Consider the following 26,376-nt stretch of genomic DNA (forward strand, 5'->3'; position numbering starts at 1 on the left):
TAGAGACAAAGGAGAGAGGGGGGATGGGATGGGGCTAGAGGGGGGGAACCGGGAAGGGGGATATCATTTGAAATGAAAACGAATAAAATGATTAATAATTAAAAAAAAAAAGTGGGAGCGGAAATTGGCTATGAGCATACCACCGATTCAAGCCCTGTTCAAAAAGTCATTAATCTTACTGAAACCAGTAAAATTTACAAGAACTTTGTAAGATGTTCTTGTTTTTCTACTTCATAGTTGTCTTTTAAAAATTTATGATATTCTACTGGCTGTTGATTACTGTAAGATAATTCCGTTCTCTCAGACTGTGAGCATTTCAAAAGCACGATAACTGTTTAAAGCAGTCACAAGAATTGCTTTCAGCTTTTCTATTGCAGTTTCTTGGGTTGGAACTTAGAGCCTCCTGTGTGCTCGACAGGTAGTGTACCCCTGAGTTCCTGCCCAGCTCACTTCTGAGCTCTTAACACCAACTCTAACGTGATATCTGACTTTGCATGATTAGAGTACTAGCAGATACAGTTCCCTAAACCTCTGTATGATGTATTTGGCCATCAGAAAGTTGGTATTCTGTCTGTCTCTCTCTCTCTGTCTCTGTCTCTCCCGCCCTCCCTCCCTCCCGCCCGCCCCCCCCCCCGCCCCCCCCCCCCGTGTGTGTGTGTGTGTGTGTGTGTGTGTAGTATTCAGATCTAATGTAGACTCTACCACAGAGCTATATCCCCACGCTTAAGTCAGTACCTAGCTACCCACCCCATGTATGTTTTATTATAGGACTCAAATCCAAAGTGGGCTCTATTGAGCTACATACCCACTCCTGGTTCAGTGAACTGATTGTGTGTGCGTGTGCATGTGTGTGTGGTGGGAAGGCCCCTTACATGCTTAGGCAAATGTTCTACCACAGAGGTACACTTAGCTTCCTTGGAAATTCCCGAGTAATGTAAGGATTAGATGTAATTCCTAAACCATTATGACTGATTAAAATATACAAATTGCACTCATTGGGTGAACACTAAGAAGCACAAATTTCCATTTCTATTAAATCTACAAATTAATAATTATTTGCTTAGTAATGTTTGGCCATTTGTGCATGAACATACTCTGCTAACAGGAAATATTTTTGGCGAATTGAATGAGTTGGTATGGCGTTATGGCCAGCCAGATCATATGGTGTTTGCTACAGTGAGCTGATTTTTTTTTGTGACTTTGCCTAATTTGTGCTTCATGCTGAGCAAACTGTCATATGGTTTGACACAGGCTTCTCTGTACAGATAGCTTCTAAAGTTTGTCTGTGTTGTTTCAGTGTGTGACTTTTTACCCCTCGAGACATGGCTTGGTGTTGACATGTTGAGTATTCTTTTCTAGGCCAGGCTTTATGTACAGTGCTTGAAATGCCTCCCATGGGCTCCATGGTCCTGCAGGGCAGCTGCTGTTATCCCCTGATTATGGAGGGTCTGAGAACAGAGGGTAATATTTACTTGGCATTCTCAAAAATAATTAACCTTTATGTCCAAGAGCAAAACCTCACAGAAAAAAAAATACTCAGAATGAAACTTTTCAAAATAAATATGTTTTTATTGTCTATGAAATTTCATAAAAGGCCATTGTTAATTATCATAGTATATCATCATAGGCTTATTTTGAAATTAATATTTATGAACTCGATCCTCCAGAGATTCTTCTTGCTTTTGAAAGTATTTCCAACTTTTATTTGAGAGGTAACTAAGTTGAAGACTGTCCAAATCCCTTACAAATGACATTTGGTTTTAAAATTGTTGGCTTTAGTCAGGGCCACACATGCTTAGAATCAGGTAAGAAAAAGATCTCAAATTCAAATAGATTATGGGTTTTGTTGCATCTTTTATATCCATAACACTTGTTTAAGGACTATTGGTCAGTATTGTACATATTGTATATATTTAAGAAACAAAATACCCTATGCAGAAGATTTTGTAAACCTTCCAACTTCTTTTATTCCCTATATTTTCTTCTTGTTTAATAATATCATTCAGTAACAAATACAGACTGGGGTCCCAATTTATGCATATTGTTAAATAACACCATTAATTTATTTTCTCTGAATATGCCAAATATATTTTCATTCAAGTGCTAGGAAATTTTTCAATATTCAGGTAGATATTAAAAATTAGTATTTTAAGGGGGCTTAGGGAATAACATGTCTCTCACATGTGTGAGGTCCTGGGCTTGATTCACAACACTGTTAAAATTAAAAACTAACCCAAAAAATAACTCTTTTAATACCAAGTCAAGTTCTGTATGTCTCCCTAAGGGCATAAAGTATGCAGTTACAGGGATAGGGCTCAGACAGAGTTTCATTGAGGAAACAAACTGTACTGAGTGCTTCTCAGAGTCAGAGTGGCCTCATCTGTTGTCTTGTTCTCTCTGTGTGTGGCATAGGTTACCTTCGCTGACCCTTAATCCCCTTAGCTGTGACGGGAGGAGGGTAAGCACCCCCGCTCTGTAGTTTAATTAGACCTTAATTAATGGAGTCTCAAGCATTTGAACACTGCTAGAAACACTGTAAATCCTTGTTATTTTGAAGTACTGTTATTATTGAATGTGCTATGCAGTAGTTTATGTTTCTCAAATCTGCCATATCCCTCCCCCACCACGTCTTACAGTCTGGGTCACAAATGGCACAGATTTATTATATAACCACCCTTTTTGTGTTAAATGTGCCGAGTCTGAGTCTCCTTGACTGTCTCCCTTAATGGGTGGAGAGAGAGAGAGAGAGAGAGAGAGAGAGAGAGAGAGAGAGAGAGAGAAGAAGGAGGAGGAGGAGGAGGAGGAGGAGGAGGGAGAGAGAGAGCAGAGAGAGAGAGACAGAGAGAGAGAGACAGAGAGAGAGAGACAGAGAGAGAGAAACAGAGAGAGAGAGACAGAGAGAGAGAGAGGCGGGCAGAGGCAGACTGAGAGACAGAAAGACAGAGACAGGAAGAGAGATGCACAGAGAGACAGAGACGGGAGAGAGCATTCAAGAACACGTGCCTGGAACCCACGTGTCCTCACAGCTCATGCTCCATGCTCCCCCCTTCCTAACACACATTTATGTGGTGTAGCTTTGTTTGGTTAAAGGCGGTGAAGCCTGCCTGCCTGCCATTTATGGATGGCAATACTGCAGTCAGGCACAAGAACAGGCTTTTGTTTGTTTCTCCTGTATGATCATCTTCCCCATGCTGGAGTTTTACTGCTGGGTTCTTCCATCTTACCTTGGTCCAAGCCACCCAGACTCTCCATCCTTTCTCTGCCACGGTGACCCCGTTGGTACTTGCAAGGTTTGCACAGTTCTGCCCTCACTCCAGCATCAACCAGCGCCCTCCTTGTTCCACGTCATCTCCTCAGATAAACTTCCGTCTGTCTATCACAGCCTTCCTCCCTGGACATCTGTCCTCAGTCCTTGTAGCATATGGCTACCTTCATTTTAAAGGCATTGTTTGTTTCTTTGTTGCAGACAGGGCATCCGTATGTACCTCAGGCCATCCTGGAACTCACAGAAATCCACCTGTCTCTACCTCCCAATCATTGAGATTAAAGGTGAATGCTACCATGCTTGGGATTTTTTTTTTTTAAATGTGTGTGTGCATAGAAGAGGGCATTAGATCCCTGTACTGGAGCTCCAGGCAATGCTGAGCCTCCTACTGTGGGAACTGAACTTGAGTCCTCTGCCAGCGCAGCAAATGCTCTTAATTGCTTGAGCCATCTCTCTAGCCCCTTAAATTCATTTTAATTTCAATATTTTTGTTTATTTTTTGGTAGTAGGGAGTAAAACCTATGGAGTTCTACATTTTAAGTACATGCCCTACCACTGAGCTGAACCCTTAACTTTAATAGTTATTTTGCTTATTGAAGCAGAATCTCTCTGTGGTTTCGATCCTCCAAGGCTATAGAATTATAGGCATAAATTATAAAATTATAAACAGTGAAATTATAGTCTATGTGCTATGTGCTATTCTCTCTCTCTCTCTCTCTCTCTCTCTCTCTCTCTCTCTCTCTCTGTGTGTGTGTGTGTGTGTGTGTGTGTGTGTGTGTGTGTGTGTGTTAGTGTTAGTTACTAGGGAGTACACTGGGCCATTATAATTTTTTAAGTTAGTATGCTTACCATTTGTCATCTGGATTACAATGTGACCTTGATGAACACTAGATTATAGAGTACAGTCCTCGTTTACTTGTGAGTTCACAACTCTTAGATCACGCTTGGGACATAGAGAGTGCTCAGGAACTATTTGTGAATACTTTTGAATCTTTTGAAAAGATTTCTTGATAAAAATAAAGCAATAAAATTCACATTTGCTTGAATCACTACATTCTTATACTATAGAAGACATGACTGTTTCTTTTATAAACTTTTTTCAACTCTTATAAGTGGTAAGAACTCAAGTGTTCCTCATTAGTAGGTGTTTGAATGTTTATCCGTTTTGTAGTTTGTTGAGGTATATTGGTCTTGCTTGCAGTATAGCCCAGCTGGGAGAGATACTTGCATGCATGCTTGAAGCTGTGAGCTCAGACACAAGTGTCACAGAAAAGGGAGCTATGCAGCTTATTTAACAGTCAATAGATTTAACTAAAAGATTGGAGAGATGGGTCAGTGGTTAAGGACACTTACTTCTCTTGCAAAGGGCCCAGACTCAGTTTCCAGCCCCAGATGGCAGTTCTGAACAGACCATAACTCCAGTTCCAGGGCATCTGGTGCAGTCTTCTGGCCTCCACAGACCCCAGGCAAATGTGTCTTTATGTACACAGTACACATACACAAGTGCAGGCAAAACACACATACATATGTACGAATAAACTACTTTTTTTTTTTAATTTTAAAAACTGTGGTGGGGGTGGGGGACGCCAAATGGTGTGGTGCACACCTTTAATCCCAGCACTCAGCAGGCAGAGGCAGGTGAATTCTCTGAGTCTGAGGTAGCCTGGTCTACAGAGTGAGTTTCAGGACAGCCAGGGCTACAAAGAGAAACCCTGTCTCAAGAAACCAAATCAAGCAAGCAAGCAAGCAAACAAAACAAGCAAGCAAGCAAGCCTGTAGCAGAAAAGAATTGAGGAGTTCTGTAAAAACAGTTTGTTCTTTGAACTCTAAAAATTCCTCTTATGCAGTTGCTGGAACAGGTTACCGCTTGAGCAGAGCAGCCTTTGCACATGGCTTCTCTTATGTTTAGGCTAGTTTGAAGCAGTTATCAATGTAAGAATATAGGAGGTTTTCTCAGATGTTGTTAGGCTCTGTGGGATAAAGTCTTTTATTGTATGGAAAAGTCCACATACATATAGCATTCATGTATGACAGATGCTGAGATGCTCACATTCATACATGTATGACAGATGCCGAGACATTCATATGCATATAGCATACATGTATGACATACTGAGAGGTCCATATGGATATACATACATATGACAGATGCTGAGAAGTTCACATGCATATAGCATTCATGTATGACAGATGCTGAGACTTTCATATGCATATAACATAAATGTATGACATGCTGAGAAGTTCATATGTGCACAGTCTACATGCATGATGAGTCTGTTATAGGGAGACTCGGGGATGGACAGGAGAAGTATGATTGTCTAGATTTTTCTCTTTTGACTAACTGAACCAAACCTTGTGAGTACAATATAGGTCCCTCTGTGTTGCTCTGGCTCTTTGTTTACTGGTTTATTTTTGGTTTGCTTTTGGCTTTGAGACAGTATCTTACTATGTAGCACAGACTGGCTCTGGTCTCGTGGGTCCCCATCCAAGCTTCCTGAGCTAGGGATATAGTTGTGTATACTCGTCAGCCCCACTGTTCTTTTTTTTTTTTTTTTTTTGGTTTTTCAAGACAGGGTTTCTCTGTGTAGCCCTGGCTGTCTTGGAACTCACTCTGTAGACCAGGCTGGCCTCGAACTCAGAAATCCGCCTGCCTTTGCCTCCCAAGTGCTGGGATTAAAGGCTTGCACCACCACCGCTCAGCCGGCCCCAGTGTTTTTTAACAATCTCCAGGTAGTGTTTGCTTGTAGGAACAGTCTACATACAAACAACCAGCCTTACTTAGGAGCGCTCCTGCAAGAACATAATGTGGTGTTAGCTTGGGAAAGTCTGTGAGTTGTGTTCGATCTCTTTATCATTGGGATATTGATAATATGAATACAGTGTTATAAATGGGAACTGCCATGGCTGCCTAACAGACAGAATTCCCATTACATCTCCCTCTGTAGTTATTAAAACGATACTTTTCTTATGATGGGCTGTCATTCCATCTGTCTTTCCTCAGCCCACACCAGCTCACCTTTAAGAATTATTTATTCCAAAGTTCATTTTTCCTAAGTTTTCGTGAAGGCAAGTTTATTTACGAGCTTTCTACCCATTGCTTTGTCCTTTTCATGATAGCCTCCTATTAGGGATGACTGGTTAGAGTTTAGAAACTTGTGAAATATCAAATGAGGGGATGAGCTCTGCTCAGTGTCTGTCAGCCCCTGCTTCTTCCTATCAAAGAACCTCCCCTTTCATGACATCTCCCTAAGGTCTCAGTCAGGTCTCCTCAGAGAGTTGCATTTTCTGAGGTTTGTCAGTGAGACTTTTCCGTCTGACTTAGTTAATCATATACTCGGTACATTGGTATGTATAAAGATGTGTGTCCAGATGTGATCTTTCAAAAGCCATCATCTTTAGGTGTGAGCAGGTTCAGAGTAAATGTAACTGCACTCATGTAACTTGATCTTCAGGTTACATCACATTTTGAGCTTGATAATTTCAGACAAACAAAGGGGTAGCACCTCATTAAATGTGTTCTCTCATTCACAGGTTTTTGGAAATGCTCCACCAAATACAATGACAGAAAAATTTTCCGACCTTCTGCAGTTCACAACACAAGTCTCCCGACTAATGGTGACAGAGATTCGGAGGAGAGCTTCAAACAAATCCACAGGTACTTACAGAAGCAGACCTAAGTGGAGGCCAGACAGCTGTCTTAAAGTGCTGTTGAAATTCCGTGGTCTCTCGATCCCGGCCAGTCTACCATCTGCTCACCCAGCTTCTCCCCTTCAGTCTTGCTTCCTTTCTGTATTTTGATCAGCATGAGCTTCTGCAGCCTGCAGAGATGACTGTGTTTGCATTCCTATCCTGACCAAGCTCCTCCCCCAAGGACAGTCCTTACCTCAGTTTCTCTCACTGCTGGGATTAAGTCACGCTTTCTTGGTGGAACGTTCTTGACTGCTGTAATCAAAGCATTTTCATCCTTCCAAACTACTCTTTTGTTTCTCAGCTTCATGAGTGATGTGTGTGTGTGTGTGTGTGTGTGTGTGTGTGTGTGTGTGAGTGTGTGTGTGTTTCCTGTTACACTATAAGCAACTTAAGGGCCACTCTGTTTAGTTTTTTCAGCTTGACAAACGCTATAATCACTTAGGAAGAAGGAACCTCAGTTGAGAACAATGTTCTCACTAGATTGACCTGTGAGGCCTTTTCTTGGTTAATGATCCATGCGAGAGGGCTCAATTCACTGAATGGAGGGCAGGCTAGCTCTCTAGGCAATGCGAGAGGGCTCAGTTCACTGAATGGAGTGTAGGCTAGCTCTCTAGGCAATGCTACTCTTGGGCCCACGGTCTTAGGAGGTACAGGAGACTCTCAGGCTGAGCAAGCCAGTAAAGAACATTCCTCCATGGCTTTTGTTTCTGTCCCCTGCCTTGAGTTCCTCCGACTTCCCTGGGTGATGGACTCCTGCCTAGAAGCGTAAGATGAAATGAACTTTTCCCTCTGCAAGTTGCCTTGGTAAGTCAGGGGTTAGGCCGGCGAGGTCATTCTGCAGGAGCCCGGGAGGCAGTCATCTGGGACAAGGATTGGATTGATCCTCCTTTCGACAAAATGTCCCAGTTGTGGCTGGAACCTGGTACATGAGGTCAGAGTAAGATTGTCTTGCTGAGCCATTTGCTTGGTGATTTTTCTCTAAATGAAAGAAAGATATCCCAGAGAATTATTCCAGACTCTTCTTAGAAGACATATCTAACTTGGGAGTTTGGAAGCCAGCAGGGATCGCTTTGTGGCCTTTTGCTAAGGTCAAGTGTAGACGGCCAACAGGAGGGAGGAGGAGGAGGGCTGTGCACTTTCTGTATTAAGTGTCTGCTTCCTTCCTGTGTACTGGTGATTTTTTTGCTTCACAGAAAGCTCCCTTCTCTCCCTGAACTCAGCTAGGAGAGAGAAAGCTAGGAGCCCTCAGGACTTTTCTAAGGTGTGTACTCATCCCATTGTGAGGGACTCACCCTCAGGACCAGATCTCACCCTGCTTTCTTCCCAGATGCCCCATCTGTGTGTCACTTCACAGTGGACATGGCAGCTCAGACCAGAGCAGTAGCATTTCAGCAAATAGAGTTAAATATGTGATTGGAGACATTCATCTTAACCCAAGGTCATTATGTAGTCTGCGGAGTAATTAGAATGTCGTTAATTGAGGATTAAATCCATTCATGTGAGATGATTCAATGGCTAGATTGGAAGCAGGTGGCTTTGATTACATCTGTACTGAAAAGTGTCTAATGAAAGGGACGGTTAAAGCATCTGACCCCATTCCCTCCTTCATCCAAAGTGGGACTAGACCCTCTCTTAGCAGACACTCTTATTCTAGTGAATTTTGTCAGAACGAAGATTTGTCATGTAAGATTTGTGTAGCTGAGGACAGGTGGCAGGAAGGGAAATCTCTCTGTGACGTTAGCTCTGCTCATTGTATTTTCTGTCTGGAATGACATCTGAGATTAGGAAGCGTCCCTAGGCTTATTTCACTGGCTTCTCTGTCATCATTATTGATGTCCTTTCATGCTGAGCTGTCTGCAGGAAGATGAGGTACTAACTACAAGTTTGTTTTCTTAAAGATCTTTTATACATAAGACAGTCTTTTTGGTGAGATGACAGATATCTGAAATAGAGAGTATATGTCACTCTTAATTACAGTAGTAGTTATGCAAATATTTTAAGTTTTAATTTTGAAGTATTTATAGCAACCCGGGACATAGCAAGAATAATACAAGAATTCAACACAATAATGCAAGAATCTCAGGATGCCCTCATTTACTTTCCCATTGCTGGCATCTGGTTATTAAGGGACTTTAAGGCATATAGTTATCATATTTTGAGCATTTATATAATTTTAGCTTTAACATTTTAAAGCTTATATATATTTCCTAAGAGTTCTCTGTGCACAATTACATCTTCAGTATATCATGGGTGACATCGATACATGCAGAGGCTCTGGTTAAAACCAGTAGTGCAATCCCCAGGGGCACCATGCCAAGAAGAGAGAAGCTGGGTGATGAGAGGCCCAGTCCTCCAGCGACAGGGTTGGAGACTTGCTGTGGATCCCCAGTAAGACATCCCAGCCTTTCTTTCCAATCTGAAAAACAGTGTGCTGTGCTCCACACCATCAGCTAATTCCATTCCCACGGCGTGCACATGTGGCACATAAAAAGAAGCAAGAATAGAGGTTATGGAGATCTGTAACTTTACAGATCTCTCTCTCTCTCTTTTGTTTGGATTTTTCGTTTGTTTGTTTTCATTTTTGTTTGTTTGTTTGTTTGTTTGTTTTGTGAGAAAGCCAAGGCTGTTTAGTGCTTTTTTAATCCACTAATAAAATGAACGCAGTAATACTACTAATTTGACTTACACCATCATCCTGGAGTGCAATTGGAACCAACGGCTTGTGCCTTCAGGGTACTTCACAAAGGGAGGTAGGAAGTGGACTTCAGTCACTCTAAATCTGTCTTCTGGAACTCACTGGTTGTCTGGTCTGTCTTAAGGTTGCTAAGGTTGCGTCGTTCTTTGCCTTGTTAACCTAACTCATGCTCTACTATCTCCATGTTGGGTTTTATTGTTTGTTTGTTTTTGTCTGTTTCTCTTGATTGCATTGGCAAACATGGGACTTGCACCACTTGTTGTAACTCAGTTGAGTTCATGTGTGTCTTCACTAATGCTAAAACCTTTAAGTCATCATTCAGCTTAGATTTGTTAAATATCACTGAAGTTAAAAGACAGATGCAATGTTTGTGGCTTCATGTAAGGAGTTTGATTTTCCACAGATCTACATCCTCAGCCTGGACAAAAAGTCTTAAAGACGCTATAAATGAAGTTCGTGTTTACATGTCTTGCTTCCTCACTTAAATAAAAAGGGGGGGATCCTTTTAATCGTAAATGACAATAGATTGAAATTGGCAGGTTAAAGTGGAAGGTTCTTCTGCATATATTTGTAATATAATCCATTTCTTGTTGCTGCTTAAGGTCATTATCTTTAGTTCCCTGTGTGGATATGGGTGTGTGATGTGTTTGTGCGTGTGATTGCAGATGCCTTTGGAGACCAGGAAAAGGCATCTCCACAGCAGGACCTGGGTCCCATGTAGTTGTGAACTCTCCCATTTGGGTGCTGGAAATTGAGCCCAAGTCTTGTAAAAGCCGTATGTGTAATAAACCACCTGGCTCTCTCTCTCCAGCCTAATAACTCATTTTTCCAGGGAGGTTTGGGATTTCTCCATATCATCCAGCCACAAAGGTGTCTAGACCTATTCATTGGTTTGGATATGTGATTCAAAGCCTGGCACCAATTGCACCATACTGCTGCTATAACTTAGGTCTTTCCTACCAGCTCCAAAAGAGCTGTTTAACAAAAGTGTTGAAGAGACACAGTGAAGGATCATACTGACTTTGTTCTTTTGATTATTTTCACTATTTTATTTATTTGACATTCCCACGGAGCATGAGTATTGTTACCAGACAATGCCTGTCCCCTTACCCCCTAGCCCTTTTAAACCATGAAGAGTCTCTTAATGTTTACTGTCAGACAAAATATATAAAAAAATACGTCCTTGCCAGGCATAGCAGTGAGGGTTGAAGCAGAGGGAGAAGGGGAGCAAGGCTCATGAAGCTGCATGAGAACCTGTCGCAAAACTGAGACAGATAGAGCCAGCAAGACAGCTCAGTTGGGAAGAGTCTGACGATGTAAGTTCAGTCAATGGAACCTATGGTGATAGGAGACAGCCAGTTCCCAAAGTTGTCTTCTAACTTCTGTGTTCATGCTGTGTAAGGCCTTGTACATGTGTGACCACATGTGCATTCGCACAAGCATGTATACATGAGTGCCCACACATACATACCATAATCATGATGATGGTAATAATAATAATACAAATAAAAAACTGCTCATCTCTTTCAAGTATAAATGCTTAGTATTGTACAGATAGATGTAATAAGTCACTTTAAAAATCTTTTTTCTCCTTTGTGAGTAATACTGTGGGCACTGACCAAATCTTTTCCTGACCAGTGTTGTTGTTAGGTAATGTGCCAGCATGCTAGGAGACTAGACATGGTCAGAAGTACAAGTCAGATTCTAAAGATGTTGCTTTATGAAATTGGAAGTGCACAGTTTAAAATAACAGTTCCCAGTTATAAAGAGTGCATTTGGTCTGGTCAGGAGTTTCGGCTACGTGGAGACGTGTCTATCTTGCATCTGTGTAATTACTCTGAGGGGAAGAGCCATATGGTTTCTGACCTGTGCCAGTGGCTTCTTTGTAGCCTTGCAAGAAATAGTTTCAGTTCAGTTTTTACAACAGATTTTCAAGCTACAGTTGCTGAAGTAGTTTTCTGAGTGATGATCCTTTTTCTTTTCTGTATAATAAGATTGTCGGGAATTCGTGAGGTACAAGCTCTTTTCCCCTCCCCCTTCATGTTGAGTAATCCCAGCTGCCCATAGTGAGTTGGATCTGGGTGACACTGTGACATCTTTCCTATGCTCTGGTCAGGCCCGTTGGCAGGTACTTACTGAGCATACTCTTAGTGGCAATACTGTGTTTGGTCAATGACCAGGACCACAATTTATCAAGGCTTAGTGAGGAATCTGTCCTCGTGGCATATGTGCTCTTGAGAAAGACTAGAGAGCAAAAGTTAATGAGCACAGGAACATAGTCACCACAGCACCTGTAGCGCCTCAGGTATTGAGTTTCTCTTGACTGCTCTGGCTTCGTTTGTTTGTTTTTTCAGTTCATGTATGAATGTGTCAATGTACATGCCCATGTGCACAAACATGTACACACATGTTGAGACCAGAGACCAGCCTGGGGATTGTTGTCTGGGTGTTGCTTTTATTTTATTTATTTGTCTTGTTTTGTTTTGTTGGACAAGGTCTCACTGGCTGGGCCTCACCATAGGCTGCTCTCCTCTCCTCACAAATCCAGCTTTTCTTCTTTTTAATTTCGACAATCTTTTACTTGTATATAATGAATTTTAATCACTTCCCATTCCTGTCTCTCTTCCCTTCCCTTTCTCAGGACATCTTCCTTTCTAACCCTCCCCTGCTTTCATGTCTGTTTCGTTCCTAACCCACTGAATTTAACTAGGATTGCTTGGGCACAAGCCAGAGGTTGTTTCCTGACACCCTTTAGCCCAGCCACCATCACAGTCTCCCAGGGACTCTCCTGAGTCCCTCCCCTTCCTGTAAATGTTGAAGGCCCCAGTCTGATACAGAACTTCTACAGGTAACTGCAGCTGCATTAGCCAGAATCCTAAGTTCAGGCACCTTGTCCACATACACTGTCTGTCACACACGCTATGTCCTTGTTTTCTCTTTTGTTAGCCTGAACTCTGGAAGCCATACTCAGGCCCTCCTGCCTGCATAGTCAGAGCCTGAACAACAGAACTCTTGTCTGTCATCTGTCTGTCTGTCTGTCTGTCTTTCTCTCTCTCTCTGTGTGTCTCTGTCTCTCTTACATATTTTTCTTTATTTCTTGCAGACTAGATAGCTTGGATTTAAATATGAGTTTGCTGTAGGCAAATTACTTCTTGTCCATTTTGTACTTTTTACCAGAAGGGGCTTATTAATAGAAATAACTCGTCCAGTTCTGTGAAAACGGAATAAGCTAGAATATAGGTCCTAAAACTGTTCTTACACAGCTCCAGCTCAGTGAGAACAAACGGTTTAATGGTTCCTGTTAAGATGAACATGCCCAGCACAGCATCATAAATAAGATTTGAATTGTTATTTAAGCAAACATGTTCAACTGTGTTACACTGAAGAAAAACAAGACGCCTCTGAGGCTTTAGGTTCTAGTCTGCTTCCTGCTTCCTCAGGGTGAAGTGTGAAGTGTATGCTGGCGTCTTCCCCCAGTCCTTCAGGAGCCACTGCCAGCTGACAACTTTTATTCATGCCAGATCTTAAAATTGGCAAACTGCTGATAAAATGAAGAGGACGGCTAGAGATTTCTCCATTTTCTTTTCTCTCTTAAAAGGATTTGTTGTGATACGTTATATGTGTGTCCAGTGCACACGGGTAGACATTAGGAGACAGCTTGTGGGAGTCATTTCTCTCCTTCCTCGTGTGCGTCCTGATCGAATCTGATCATCATGCTTAGCAATGGGCACTTTTACCTGCTGAGCCGTCTTGCCAGTCCCGGCAAGTGTTAAGTCCTAACTGACTAAATGGACTTTCAAGTATTCTTCTAGCTCTATAGTCTGTGAGTGATGCTCATATACCTTACTATCTCCCCAGGCTAGCCTCTCACATAGTTGTGTACCCCCAGAATCTCCTGTGGTCGCTGAGCCTGGCAACATACCACTCTTATCCTGTGACTACCATTGTCACTGGCCCCATAGTATGCCCCATGCACACAGAGCTTTCAGGTTGATAGTCTTAAAGTAGTATGTCTAGCTCTGTTCTGTCTCGCCTAGATCAGGTACAGCCCTTGGCTTGCCTGCCTTTGTAATTTTACATTTACTAATCGCATTACTGTTCTTCTGGACAGAGGTGTGTTTGAGAGTGTCTCTTCCTCTGCATGATGAGAACAGAGTTACCTGCCATGCCCTGTGGTGTCGAGCTGGATCCCTGCCCCTCTCTGGTCTGACTGTCTTGTTCCCATTTTCTCGATGCCTTCACTGGGGAGTCCTTAGCCACGCTTACTTCCCAGGCAGCTGTAGCTCAGGCTCACCTCCTCCTTCAGTGCTGCTGAGGGCTCATCACGGGCTTTTCCTCCTTCTTACATTTCCATTATAGTGATATAAGGGTATATAGGTACACAAATATATCCATTAAAATATTGTGTTTAATTTTTTTCATAGAGAAGAAATAATGCTGCCATAAAATGTGTGCTTGCGACCCTTCCCCTGGTATGTTTTACGGGTGTTTCAAGTTTATAAGGGATTTCACTCTTTTCTGGCTTTTCTTTGGTTTTACAGAGGCTGCAAGTCGGGCCATAGTCCAGTTCCTGGAGATCAATCAGAGTGAAGAAGCCAGTAGAGGCTGGATGCTCCTAACAACAATTAACCTGCTGGCATCCTCTGGTCAGGTGAGTGCGCAGGGATTGCGTTCCTTCTGCAACTGAGCCCTTCGGTGCTGATTGTTTCTGGTCTGTGGATTCTGCTTCTCTGCTTCTCAGGACAGCTTCGTGAGCAGCTGTGTTTTGTTTCCATTTCATGAGGCATTACAGGGCTTAGGCAGTGTCTCCATCTTGGTCATGTGGTCATGCATATAAACATACCATAGTGGAGCACAGCACACACCAAGATGGTGGTCATTCCACTGGTGGACAAAGGGAAGTCACCAGCACTCCCAGCATGCCTGAGTCATGCCAGGAAACTTCTGGCTTAAAAAGTGTACTTGTGTAATCTCATAAGCTAATAAATAAATGACACAGAATATTGATGAGCGATTCTGATTTTTACACGTTAGGAGCAGTATCACTTTGAGTTTTAGGATGGTGGATGTTTTAACCTGATTTATTCTGCAGACTCCTGTCTATCTCTCCTGATGCAGTTCTAAGTGTCTGACCTCATCCATGTTCAGTGCAGTCAGGATTGAGCCATTTGCACACCTTACCTTTGTCCTTTGACATTCTTGGGGTGCGAAGGCTTTTGCAGGTTTTCTAAAATCTGGAGTATGGGTATCTATAAGAAGGAAAACTAATGCTGGTGCCTGTTTCCTAAGCTCAGTGGCCTTAGTGGCCCTCAGTCACTAGCAGTGGCACTAATGACAAAGGGGACTTCAGAGACAGGACCTCTAGCAGCTGCTGTCTTAGAGCTCTTGGCAGCCTGAGCACAGCGCTTGGGTCTCTTCCATGGGACAGCCCATGCTCTCTATAGCTTACTGTTTCGTCTGTGCCCACACATTCCATTAGAGAACCTGCCGTATCAACTTGTCCTGACTTCAGGACCTGAACTATTTACCTTTTAGCGTAGAAAGCCCTGCATCCCAGATATCCCGAGTCCCAGGCCAGAGGAGGTGTCTACTCATCCTGAGGAACCTTCAGATAGTCCTGGCATGGACCACTGTTTCAGTGACTGGTTGTACTAGAAAAGTTTTCAGTTCCATCTGCTGTTGATGATACCTGTAAATGCCTCTACACCACCATGCCAAAATTTGGTTTAAAGTACTCCCATATCATTGTATGCTGTTTAAATGTTAACATTTAAGTGAAATACTTGCCATCCATACCCTATGTGTTCTGGCTGCTTCGTGGAAGTATTTCTGAATGTCTATAAATACCTAGGCTCGTCTTCTCATTGTGAGTGGACTGTTGTACAGTAACACCAGCACTATAGAAACTCACTAATGTAGATGAGCGCCGTCCTTGATGCATAGGCAGCTTCTCAGCTAAGAAAAGAGCCTGGCATGGTGGCACACACCTATAAACAAGAGGCTGAGGCAGTACGTTGGAAAAGGGTGAGACCAGCCTGGGCTAGACAGTGAGTTAGAGGCCAACCTGGGCTGTGTAATGAAACCAAGACTCAAAAACAGGAAAAGAGTCTAGTAGCGCCTTAATCACTTAAAGGATGACAAATGGGAGATGCCAGTTTAGATGCCAGGTTGTATAAGATGGAAGTGAAAAGCCATACTGCTTTGCATAATGGGAAGGGGAAGCTAGTGATAACTTGACTGGAAAATGATGCACTTAAAAAGCAAGTTCGGTGCTGTGCCTTAGGTGCTGCTTTTGTTTGAGTGCCATTTTCTGCTGGCACCAGCGCAAGACCAAGATGGTGACAGACCTGACTCTACATATAGGAGACTGAGAGACAGTAGAGTATAGTGATGTATGGTGATGGGCTGTGTGTGGACAAGTATAGCCCCTCCATTTTAGAAATGCTGGAATTAAACATTTTGAGGTTGAGGGTTAGATGAAGGAATTGGATTTGGGAAAGTTGGAGAAATGGGAAAGATTGTAGCTACCTGTTGGATACCTGGTGTGGGGTGTTGAGAAGAAGTGAGCTGATCCTGGACAGAACGGAGGGCCTGCAGGAATGTCTGTGTAGCTATTGCCCTCAAAGCTTTCTCTCCTCTCCATCACCCACTATTGTATTTTTTCAGACTTTACCCCTCCTGTGGCTCTGTATCAGTTTCCGTATCGATGCCTCTGCTAGTTTATGGTCTATGCTACTCCAGGCTGATGATTTGAATTTTGCTTCTGAATTCTGCTCCACTTCTGTTTTGTTGGTAATACTTTGCTGAGGGTCAGCCATCAGTTTAGGAGAATATGAGCCCATGTTTATGGGTCACTGAGCAGACCCTCTCAGCTAGCTCTCCTACCTACAGCAGCCTGTGTAATGTATGAGGCTCAGTTGCTCTCTTTGTAATGTGAGGACCTTGCAGTTCTAGTATCAGCCATATTGTGTTGACTCTGAGGAATAAATCATGGACCTGTGAACCTTTTGTTTGTAGAACAAGGAGTCACTCTTGTGGTTCTAAAGTGTCTGCCATTTTGGACTCTTGAGTTCTTCAGATATACCACCGCCATATGGCCTGACATCCTATGTGTCTTCAGATATACCACCACCATATGGTCTGACATCCTATGTGTCTTCGGGCAGCGTTATTTCCTTACTTGAATTATTTTTAATTATTTGTTTCATTCCAGACATTGTTGATCATTCCCGTTCCTATTAGGTTGTATGTGCTGCCATCGTCAGTGGGAGTTTATGTCGGAGTTACTTAGATCTCCTGATGCTCCTAGAGTATGAGCCCTTGAAAGGGAGGATACCAAGTCTTTGCATGCAGCTTTGAAACTGCATGTACTGTCTCACATACACTCGATAAATATGTTTCATGAGAAAGCAGATAAGTGAATTGGAAGATATCAGTTCCTCCCATAGCAGAACCTCATGCCATACTGCACCATGGACTTAATTAACGACATCATACTTCTTAGCAATATTGAAATGATTCCTAAAAGGTTGTCTATAATTTCTTCTTGCAAATCTTTGAAAATAATCCAGTGTCATTTGTTTTGGCAATGGCTCTGTCTCTCAGATGTCCTTCCACCCAGGAATACCCAATGAGAATAAAGATAAACATGGTAGTACAACCAATACTAATATACAACTTAGTGGTTAGTAAGTCTATTGATTGATTCATTCATTTATTTTTTGGTAATACGATTAGACTCAGGGCAAGAATTCTCCCCCTAAGTTTATCTCCAGCCCTGTACTAACTTTTCTTTCGATCTAGGCTCTCAGTAAGTTGACTAGACTGGCCTATTGTCCAAATAAACTTTGAACTTGGGAGCCTCCTGTCTCTGCCTTCTAGGTAGCAAGGATTGTAGCCTATGCCACCTGGCTGAGCGTTTTGTTTTTTTGTTTTGTTTTGTTTTGGTTTGGTTATTCTGATTTTGTATTTATTCTGTTATTTTAGCTATCATATTTACCCTGAGATGTATATACAGTTCTATTCATTTGTGAGAGAGAAGGAGAGAGGATGCCCAGGAAATTGGATAGTCTCACCATTGTTCTGATTAAGTGTGGTTCTCTTAAATTCTGGAAGTTCATGTTCTTTGAAACAAGCCACTTCCTAGTCAATAAGCAGCACATTTAATAAATAACTTACCGCAGGATCAGCAAACCAGTCACAACATGTGACTGAAGCAAATTTGGCCAAATGACTAACTGACTGCCAGTCACTCTGAGGTGGATTTGAGTTCCTTGTTGCACATAAGCACTAGCGTGGCTGGTAGATCATCCTCCTTTCTGTCCTCAGCTGTCCCATCAGGGTTGCTTCCGTCTGTCTATCTACTCACTTCTGTTGGTTTGTTTTCCAGAAAACCGTGGACTGCATGACCACGATGTCAGTGCCTTCCACCCTGGTTAAATGTCTGTATCTGTTCTTTGACCTTCCACATGTGCCTGAGGCAGGTGGAGGCGCACAGAGCGAGCTCCCACTAGCAGAGCGCCGAGGACTGCTCCAGAAAGCTTTTGTCCAGGTAAGGGAACTGCTCGTTTGCACGCTTGTTTCTGGAACTGTTGTGAAAGTGAACAAGCACATGTCCCATCTGGTCTGCTTCACCTTGTTCTGTGTGTTTGAATCAGGTTTTCACATAGGCCTTGCTGGCCTCAAGCCCACAGCCCTGTCTCAGCTCCCACATGCGGAGGTTCTAGGAGCAACCACACCCTATTCTTGGTTGCTTCTTCTACTTTTCAGGGAATCTCATTCTGTTTATTATGATATGGCTTTCTCTCATAATTACATTTCCATGTAAAGCAGGAGTATGGAAATACTTTCCTGGGGCGTTTGAAGACAGTGTTAGGTGTTACTGCATTTGTGTTCCTACTAACAGGTCCAGCTGTTAAAATTACATTTGAAGTATCAGTAATGTCTTTAAAATTCAATTTGCTAAGGAAAATCATTCATTTATCATATTGCGATTTGGAAAATATGCCTTATAATTATACAGACAAGGTCTGTGTAATTTCTATTTATATATAGGATTCACGGAGCTTGTAAATATTGAACTTAAAAAACATTCTTAATTATACTGGCTTCTGCCACTGGCTCCTGCCACCTGCCACTGGCTCCTGCCACCTGCCACTGGCTATGGCTACCTCCCATTGGCTATGGTCACCTTTCATTGGCTCCTGTCACCTCCCACTTGTTATGGCCACCTCCTACTGGCTTCTGCGATCTCTCACTGGCTCCCACTGGCCACTGCCACCTCCCACTGGCTACGGCCATCTTCCATTGGCCACTGACACCCTTTGGGGAGCCCCTTCCTATCACTGTCACTGTTCTTTTATAGAACGGTGGGTAAGCAAAGGTTTAAAAGACCTGTCTAAAATGGCCCAATAATACAGGTGCCCTGTTTGGTCTTCTTTTGTGAGAGGAAAAAAGAATTTTAAACAAGAAACCTACAACCATTGAGGATATAGTGTGTTCATGGAACCAATATAATTTTTAAAAACCACTTTTATTTCAAGAAGACAAATACTGAATGATAAATTCATTCAAAAAGAAAAACACTGAAAGTCCTACGTTTCCATTGAACAGCAGTGCATGTAATTAACAGTACAGACCATCATGTGCTGTGCTAAAAATGATCAATTTGGTGACGTTTTCAAAGACTTCCGCAAATGGTAACCCAATCATAGCACCTTCAAATGTAAGATTCTGAAGTTATGTGACGGGGAATATGGCTTTCCCACCTACAGAGTGACCTATGGAGTGAAAGAATGTATGCCTAAAGGCTTTTGAGTTTTGAGCTGCAGTTCTTTTCTTAGCACAGGCTAGACTTTAAGGGCAGCTTGCTGCTATTGCCCCCAGAGCAGAGGCTGAGGAGAGAAGCCAGTGGCTCTGTGCTGGGTGAGGCCGCATGTCTGTAAAGGGTGGTGGCCTGTGTGCTGCAGCTGTGGAGTCTGCACAGTGAGAGTGGTAGACTTGAAAAGGCACCACTGCGGCAGGGATGGAGCCCAGGACACTGGGACCGCTATGTTACACCTGCATCACCAAGTGAACACCACCTCAGTAAATATTTGGGATGCCTGGAGATGTAGCTCAGTTAGTAGAGCAGGCGGGAAGTCCTGGGCTCAAACACCACCACCACCACCACCACCACCACCCCCACCACCACCCCCGCCCCACCCTGCCCTGCATGGAGGTGCACACCTGTATTCCTAGAAGGCAGGAGGGATGGAGTCAGATCTTCAGGATCAGACTCTGTACCAGTGGGGTTCAAAGCCATCTTGAGCTAGCTGAAACCCGGCTCAAAAAAAACAACAATACAACAAACAAACAAACAATCTTTTCAACCCTTGGTTCAGTGCATGTTCCTGAACTAACGTCTAACTCTTCACTTCATGTAACTTGAGAAGTTGTTTAACGTCAGAGCCTTTACTACTCTTCAGTGGTTATATTGGCAGTTAGCAGATGTTGGATTAAGTGAAGGAATCCATAACTAGGAATTAAAGATGCTGGGAGATCTTGCTGAGTGTAGTGGGTTAATGTTGGCCCCATTTCATTGAAACCTTTCTTTAAAAAAATGTCTAAGACCTTAAGCCACAGCAGAAGTTGATTTTCTAACTCTAGCATCTACATAAGCATAATTCATTTTTTCTTTAAGAACTTAATTAATACCCGGTGTTGGAAAGCAATGGGTGCTGACTTTAAATTAGCTCAGGGCTCATGTTCGTGTGTTACAGCTGTTGAGTGTTAAGGTGCAAAGGAAAGCTTCAACCAGACCCCCCCTTTACATTGTGAGATCTGACGTCATGTCTCAGCAGACACCCATGGCGAAAACCCTGTCCTCTCGCACCTATGGCGAAGACCCCACCCACTCCCACCTGTGGCAAGGACACCATCACCTCACACCCATGGCTGGGACCCCTGTCCCCTCCCACCCATGGTTAGGACCTCTGTCCCCTCCCACCCATGGTAAGGACCCTGTCTCCTCCCACTTGTGGCAAGGACCCATCCCCTGTCCCCTCCCATGGATGGCGGGGACCCCGTCCTCTCCCTGCCCAGTGCTCCATCTCTGCTCCAGTCCCTTTGTTCCCTGCCATCCCAGGCTACACACCCTAGCTATCATTTTGCTCAGGAAACGAATTGAGACAGCTTATTAAATGTTTCAAGCTAGATGTAATCTCCGTGTTTGTGTTATATGACAGATGGTTGCTGCTTCGTGCAGGCATTCCCGGTCTGGTCGATGTGAACAGTCCTTCCTTCACTACACTTGGTTGCCCTTTGTAAAGCTTCCCTTCAAGTAGAAGCACTGTGGGGGAGGAGAGGCAGGAGCATTTGACTGCACTTCCGGCCCACGGGAAAAGATCGGGCTAAATTATTTGCAGAAGTCATTTTGACAGTAAAGTTGGGAGCCAGTTATCTTAGGGTTCAGCAGTGAAGGAGTCATTAAATCTAGGTGACTTTGAGAGCAGGGATTTAGTGTGGATTTTATTTCCTAGTTTTTACTATTTTTGGTTTGTTTTCTGTTGTGAATTAGAGGCATAGCATCTGTCCTTCTAATTGCATAAGGCAGTGCCACAAGCAGAAACAAACAGAGCTGACACATCCTCCGTGTGCAGCCTCTCCATGCTGTGTCTGCTTGGGCAAAGGATGCATGCACACATCAGTGGGTGCTCTGCACACAGCAGTTCCTCCAGACCTTTGTAGAGAAGATGTCTGTGTCTGCTAACCATGAGAGCCTTTCACCGGCTCGCTCCTCAGTTCTGCACTCTCCTGTGGGGTGGCAGGTATGAACTAGGAAGCCTGTGTTATTTAAGACAGTTTGGCTTCAAGTAGGACTAGGAGAATGTAGCTTTGCAGGCATTGCCTTCCACATACTTCTCTTTAGTTTATTTAGCGACGTTCTTGCTGCCCTCAAGACACCCACATTTCATGTAGACTGTTTTTAAGCTGATGGAAAATTTTGTATTATTTTATATCTCAAAAAATATTTAGAGGAGGGAGTAGAGCACAGAGAAGAGAAGTTAACTGTCCCTGACATTGAACTTTGGTCACAAGAAAGGCATCTTTGAGGGCGAAATCTATTTGGACTTCTTTTGTGGAACAGACCCTGGTGCAGCAAAGCACAGAGCTAGAGTGGGCAGAGCTAGAGAGGGCGGAGCTAGAGTGGGCGGAACTAGTGTGCTCTGAGATCACAGTTATAACGTCTTCATTTCTGGAGCTGATGGCTTCAGTGGTGGTTCTCAACCTTCCCAATGCTGTGACCTTTTGATGCAGTTCCTCCTGTTGTGTTGACTCCGTCCATAAAGTTTTCCTGTTGTTGATACTTTATCACTGTAATTTTGCTACTGTTACAAATTGTAATGTAAATATCTGTGTTTTCCAATGGTCTTAGGTGACCCCTGTGAAAGGATCATTTGACCCCCAAAGGGGTCACAACCCACAGGTTGAGAACCAGTGGTCTAGAGTTTTCCATTGCAAGCAAGACTTCAGGCAGTTTCTGTCAATTAGATGTAATTTTACACTATTGGAACATCTCCTCTTTGTATATAAAATGGAAACAATTTAATGCTTAGTTTACTTCAGCTGTCTTATTTTGTCAGTTACACTTTTTAAAGTAGAAAAACTATATTTTACCAGTGCAAATAAAGAACTAAATTAGGAGTTTAAAACTTACAGTTGTGGTGGAACTAATTAATTTCAACACTGCAGAGGTAGAAGCAGGGGGATCTCTGTGAGTTCCAGGCTAACCTGGTCTACATACTTAGTTTCAGGACAGCCAGAACTATATGGAGAACCCTGTCTCAAAAACCGAGAGAGAGAGAGAGAGAGAGAGAGAGAGAGAGAGAGAGAGAGGGAGAGAGAGAGAAAGACACTAAAGTTTTAACTATGAAATGCAGTCCAGTGTTGCTGTTTCTCCTGATTTGTGCTTAATCATTCAACAGTAGAAGGAAGACGGGGAAGTGAATATTTTTTTAAGGGAACTCTCTTTACACACCTAAACCCTCTGTAACTTTGTCTTTGTAACATTCCTACGAACAGTGGTCCTGATGTCCTGACTGCCCAGCACTCTTTCTGAAGCTGAGTGACATTTGGTATCGGTTTCTGTCCTGCCTGCCATCACAGTTCTGTACTGCACTCTCTCCTTTCTTTTACATTTAGATTTTAGTAAAACTCTGCAGTTTTGTTTCTCCGGCGGAGGAGCTGGCCCAGAAGGACGACCTACAGCTTTTATTCAGTGCAATAACCTCTTGGTGTCCCCCCTATAACCTGCCATGGAGGAAGAGCGCAGGGGAGGTCCTCATGACCATCTCCCGCCATGGGCTGAGCGTCAACGTGGTGAAGTATATTCACGGTGAGAACCACAACTGTCTTCCTCCTTTCTCTTGTCATCTCTAGGTTGCCTAAAGATTGGCCTTTCAATTAATTAATTATGCATAAAATTGGACAGGGCTGGTTTGGCTGAGGCAGGGAAATGGAGAATTCAAGGTTCATCACTGCCACAAAGTGAATTTCTGACCAATCTGGATGACTTAGCAAGACCCTTTCCCAGATGAAGGCAAAGGCTGCGAGCAGCTCAGTCATGAACCACCTGACCAGGCTGTGAGAGGGTGTGTCCAGTCTCCGGGGTTCTGTATTTCAGATACATAATATAAAAATTTACCAGGAGGAAGAGAATTGGCTTGGTTTGTTGGGTCTTTCCGATGCAAGAGATTTTCTTAGGTTCCACATCAACAAGATATGAACAAGTTAAAATTACTTTTTTGTTGTGTGAATGCTGAATTTTAATTTGGTGTAGGTTATCATTGACCAATTTGTTCTTCTATCAAAAACAGCAAGTATTTTCAAGTGCTATAATTGTAAGGACCAGGATTGGTGTAGGACACCCCAAGATGAAGTTTTTAGCACTAAGGAGATTTATTCGTCCCAGAGAGACAAAGGACAGGGGATGAGAGACAAAGGCAGGAGATACGGGATGAGAGAGAAGGGAAGGGATAGTTGCCCCTGCCTTTAGATAGAGGGGAGACAGGTGGCCCATAGGCAAATAAATGGCGGTTTATAAAGGGAAAAAGAAAACCTGTGTTAGGATGAATTTTGATTGGGCATGTTAATTAGGTGAGCCAAAGGAAGCTTTTGCTTGCTGGGCTTCAGTACTTTCATAGCTATACCTTGGTGGTCAGCCTCAGGAAGAGGAACTAGTCAATAAGGAGTAGCCTTTGGGGGCAGCTTCAGGAATGTAATCTAAGGCAGAAGGAGTGGGGGAGAGCCAGGCCTACCAGCCCTGTTTGCCAGGCTGGGCCTGCTAGAACCCTTCAATTATTGCCAGTGTTTCTGAAGATATTTCATAAATACCCAGATATTCTTTCTGATACAAAATATATAAAAATAGGTGGACTTAAAAAATCAGTGTTAAAGAGAATTATCTGCCTAATATGTGTATAGTATCATCTGTCGTCTGAGATGCTCGTGAGAGTGGTAATTACCGTAGCTTCTCAAATGGCTTACCTTTTTTGCATGGATACCCAGACATGCTAAAGAGTCCTGAAATTCTTGAGTTAACTAATTCAGCTACTTATTCTCTTCTACATGTGGGAAACCGAATACATCACTAGAAAATCAAAAACATTTGGCAGTGCGCAGCGATTTAGATTTGACATCAAAGTGTGATGTCAGATCTTTGATAAAAGTTAACTTCTTCTCAACACGCTCCTGGGTCAGCCTTTGTTACATCTTAGAGAACCTACCCATGAATCTAAAGCTTCGTTTGCCCTTAGAATAAGGAAGATGTATTTACCCTGTACCGTGTTACACGGACACTAAAACTTGATGGTTCGTTATTCTTTTCCTTAAGCAATGGCCATAAATAATACATACTTAATTTTTCATTCTTACAGAAAAAGAATGTTTGTCTACGTGTGTTCAGAATATGCAGCAGTCAGATGACCTGTCTCCCCTCGAAATTGTTGAAATGTTTGCGGGACTTTCTTGTTTCCTCAAAGACTCCAGTGACGTTTCCCAAACACTTCTGGATGACTTTCGGATATGGCAAGGATATAATTTTCTTTGTGACCTCTTGCTCAGGTAAACCCCATAACTTCACGACACATTTTAAATTTTGGTGGAAACTATGGGTTAATCAGAAGTAGTCAGTAAACACTTGGGTAGACGCTCCCCTTTCATTCTTAGTTTCCTTCAGAGGACAGGAGGTGAGTTTTGAGTGAGCCGATCAAATGGCTGCTCACAGTGCTGAATCTAGGCTCAGCCAAGCAGAGTGGCCTCTTTCCCAGGAACCAGAGAAACGGCCGGGAACCAGTTAGCCTGGCTCGCAAGTGTGAGCTCTTCCTGATTACAGTTTTGCTTTTCCTCATTTTATAGTACTTACAGGTGTGTGTGTGTGTGTGTGTGTGTGTGTGTGTGTGTGTGTAAGAGAGAGTTTAATATTTTTAGTTTTGCTTAGTTTTTGAGATTTCATTTATGAGTATTGCCTTTGGGTCACACCCCGCCCCTGCTACACCTCCCTTATTCCTCTCAGGTTCATGGCCTCTTTAATTATTGTTATATATATAACTTCTGGTTATTTTTATTAAGGGCAAGAGCGACTATGTAGAGACTGCACAAGTGTATATGTAAGACAAATTAGTCACTGCTCAATGTTTGGCCTCCTCTTCCACACTCAGTACCACACATGGAAAATGGCTAGGTCCATATTTTGCAGAAACTGTAGCATCCCCCACTAGCTGTCCTTTGTATGGTTTGTAGCTTAATAACATTTTCCGTATTACAAGACGGCACTAATTTGTAAACTTACTTCCTGAAATAACAGTTTATCAAGCAGTGTATTCTATTTGCTGTTGGCTAATATCGGTGTTTCTGCACATACATCTTCTTCTGTAAGAGAAGGCTTGTGCGCATGGCCACTGGATAGGACATGAGTCGTTCCTTTAGAACGTAGATCCATAAGGGCACAGTGCAATCTTTCATCTGTCGTGAGAGGATAGGACTCTTGATAGGGAGGAAGAAGTACGTGAGCATGTTAGCTGCCAGGGCCATGGCTGACTCTGAGTGATATCAGGAGCATGTTTCTGAAGGAGAGCTGCTACAGGCACAGAGTTAGCACTATTGTGGGAAAGAAGCAGGAGGCTATGCCATTGTGGATATAGTAGGAAAGTGAGCAATGTCGAGACTGACGTTAGTTGAAAATCATTTGAGAAACCACAGCTGCTTGTTCCCCCGGCCTTGTCCTCGAGCGTGTACAAGCATGGCTAAAGAGACTGGGTGTAGGAAAGAGTGGGAGGAGACGGTGATTGGCGGTGTGGAAGGACTTGGAGGTGAGAGTTGGGACAGACTTGATCACACACACAGACAGATTCTGTGAAGATCTCAAACAGTACTTGGCAAGCACACTGGCACAGGAAACTTATTGTCTGAGTCATAGCGCTGACCATATCTTTTCTCCATTCCCAAGTTTTTTATATTTCCCAAGTTTATGTGGATGAGAAGTACTAATCTATAGTAAGGAAAGTCTTGATGAACCTTAATCCTTTAAGAGAATGAGACTCTTTCAAGTATTTTGTGTTGTCAGTAAAGCCATAGTAAAAGTCACATCCTCATGCCATTCATGACCTCAGACAGGCCTCTCATGACCTCAGACAGGCCTCTCATGACCTCAGACAGGCCCCTCATGACCTCAGACAGGCCTCTCATG

General features: G+C 43.0%; 1 protein-coding gene across 1 annotated transcript in view; it reads left to right on the forward strand.

The window, feature by feature from the left end:
- Wdfy3 (WD repeat and FYVE domain containing 3) overlaps window positions 1–26,376 on the forward strand; it is a 183,264-nt gene that overhangs the window by 35,850 nt on the left and 121,038 nt on the right. The window contains exons 3-7 of the mRNA XM_028773634.1: window positions 6,797–6,920; window positions 14,192–14,301; window positions 18,040–18,201; window positions 22,833–23,025; window positions 24,566–24,752. Of these exons, the coding sequence (XP_028629467.1) occupies window positions 6,797–6,920; window positions 14,192–14,301; window positions 18,040–18,201; window positions 22,833–23,025; window positions 24,566–24,752 (776 nt within the window). The remainder of the gene's footprint in view (window positions 1–6,796; window positions 6,921–14,191; window positions 14,302–18,039; window positions 18,202–22,832; window positions 23,026–24,565; window positions 24,753–26,376) is intronic.

This window comes from Grammomys surdaster, unplaced genomic scaffold (genome assembly GCF_004785775.1).
Source record: "Grammomys surdaster isolate TR1022 unplaced genomic scaffold, NIH_TR_1.0 233, whole genome shotgun sequence".
NCBI lineage: Eukaryota > Metazoa > Chordata > Mammalia > Rodentia > Muridae > Grammomys > Grammomys surdaster.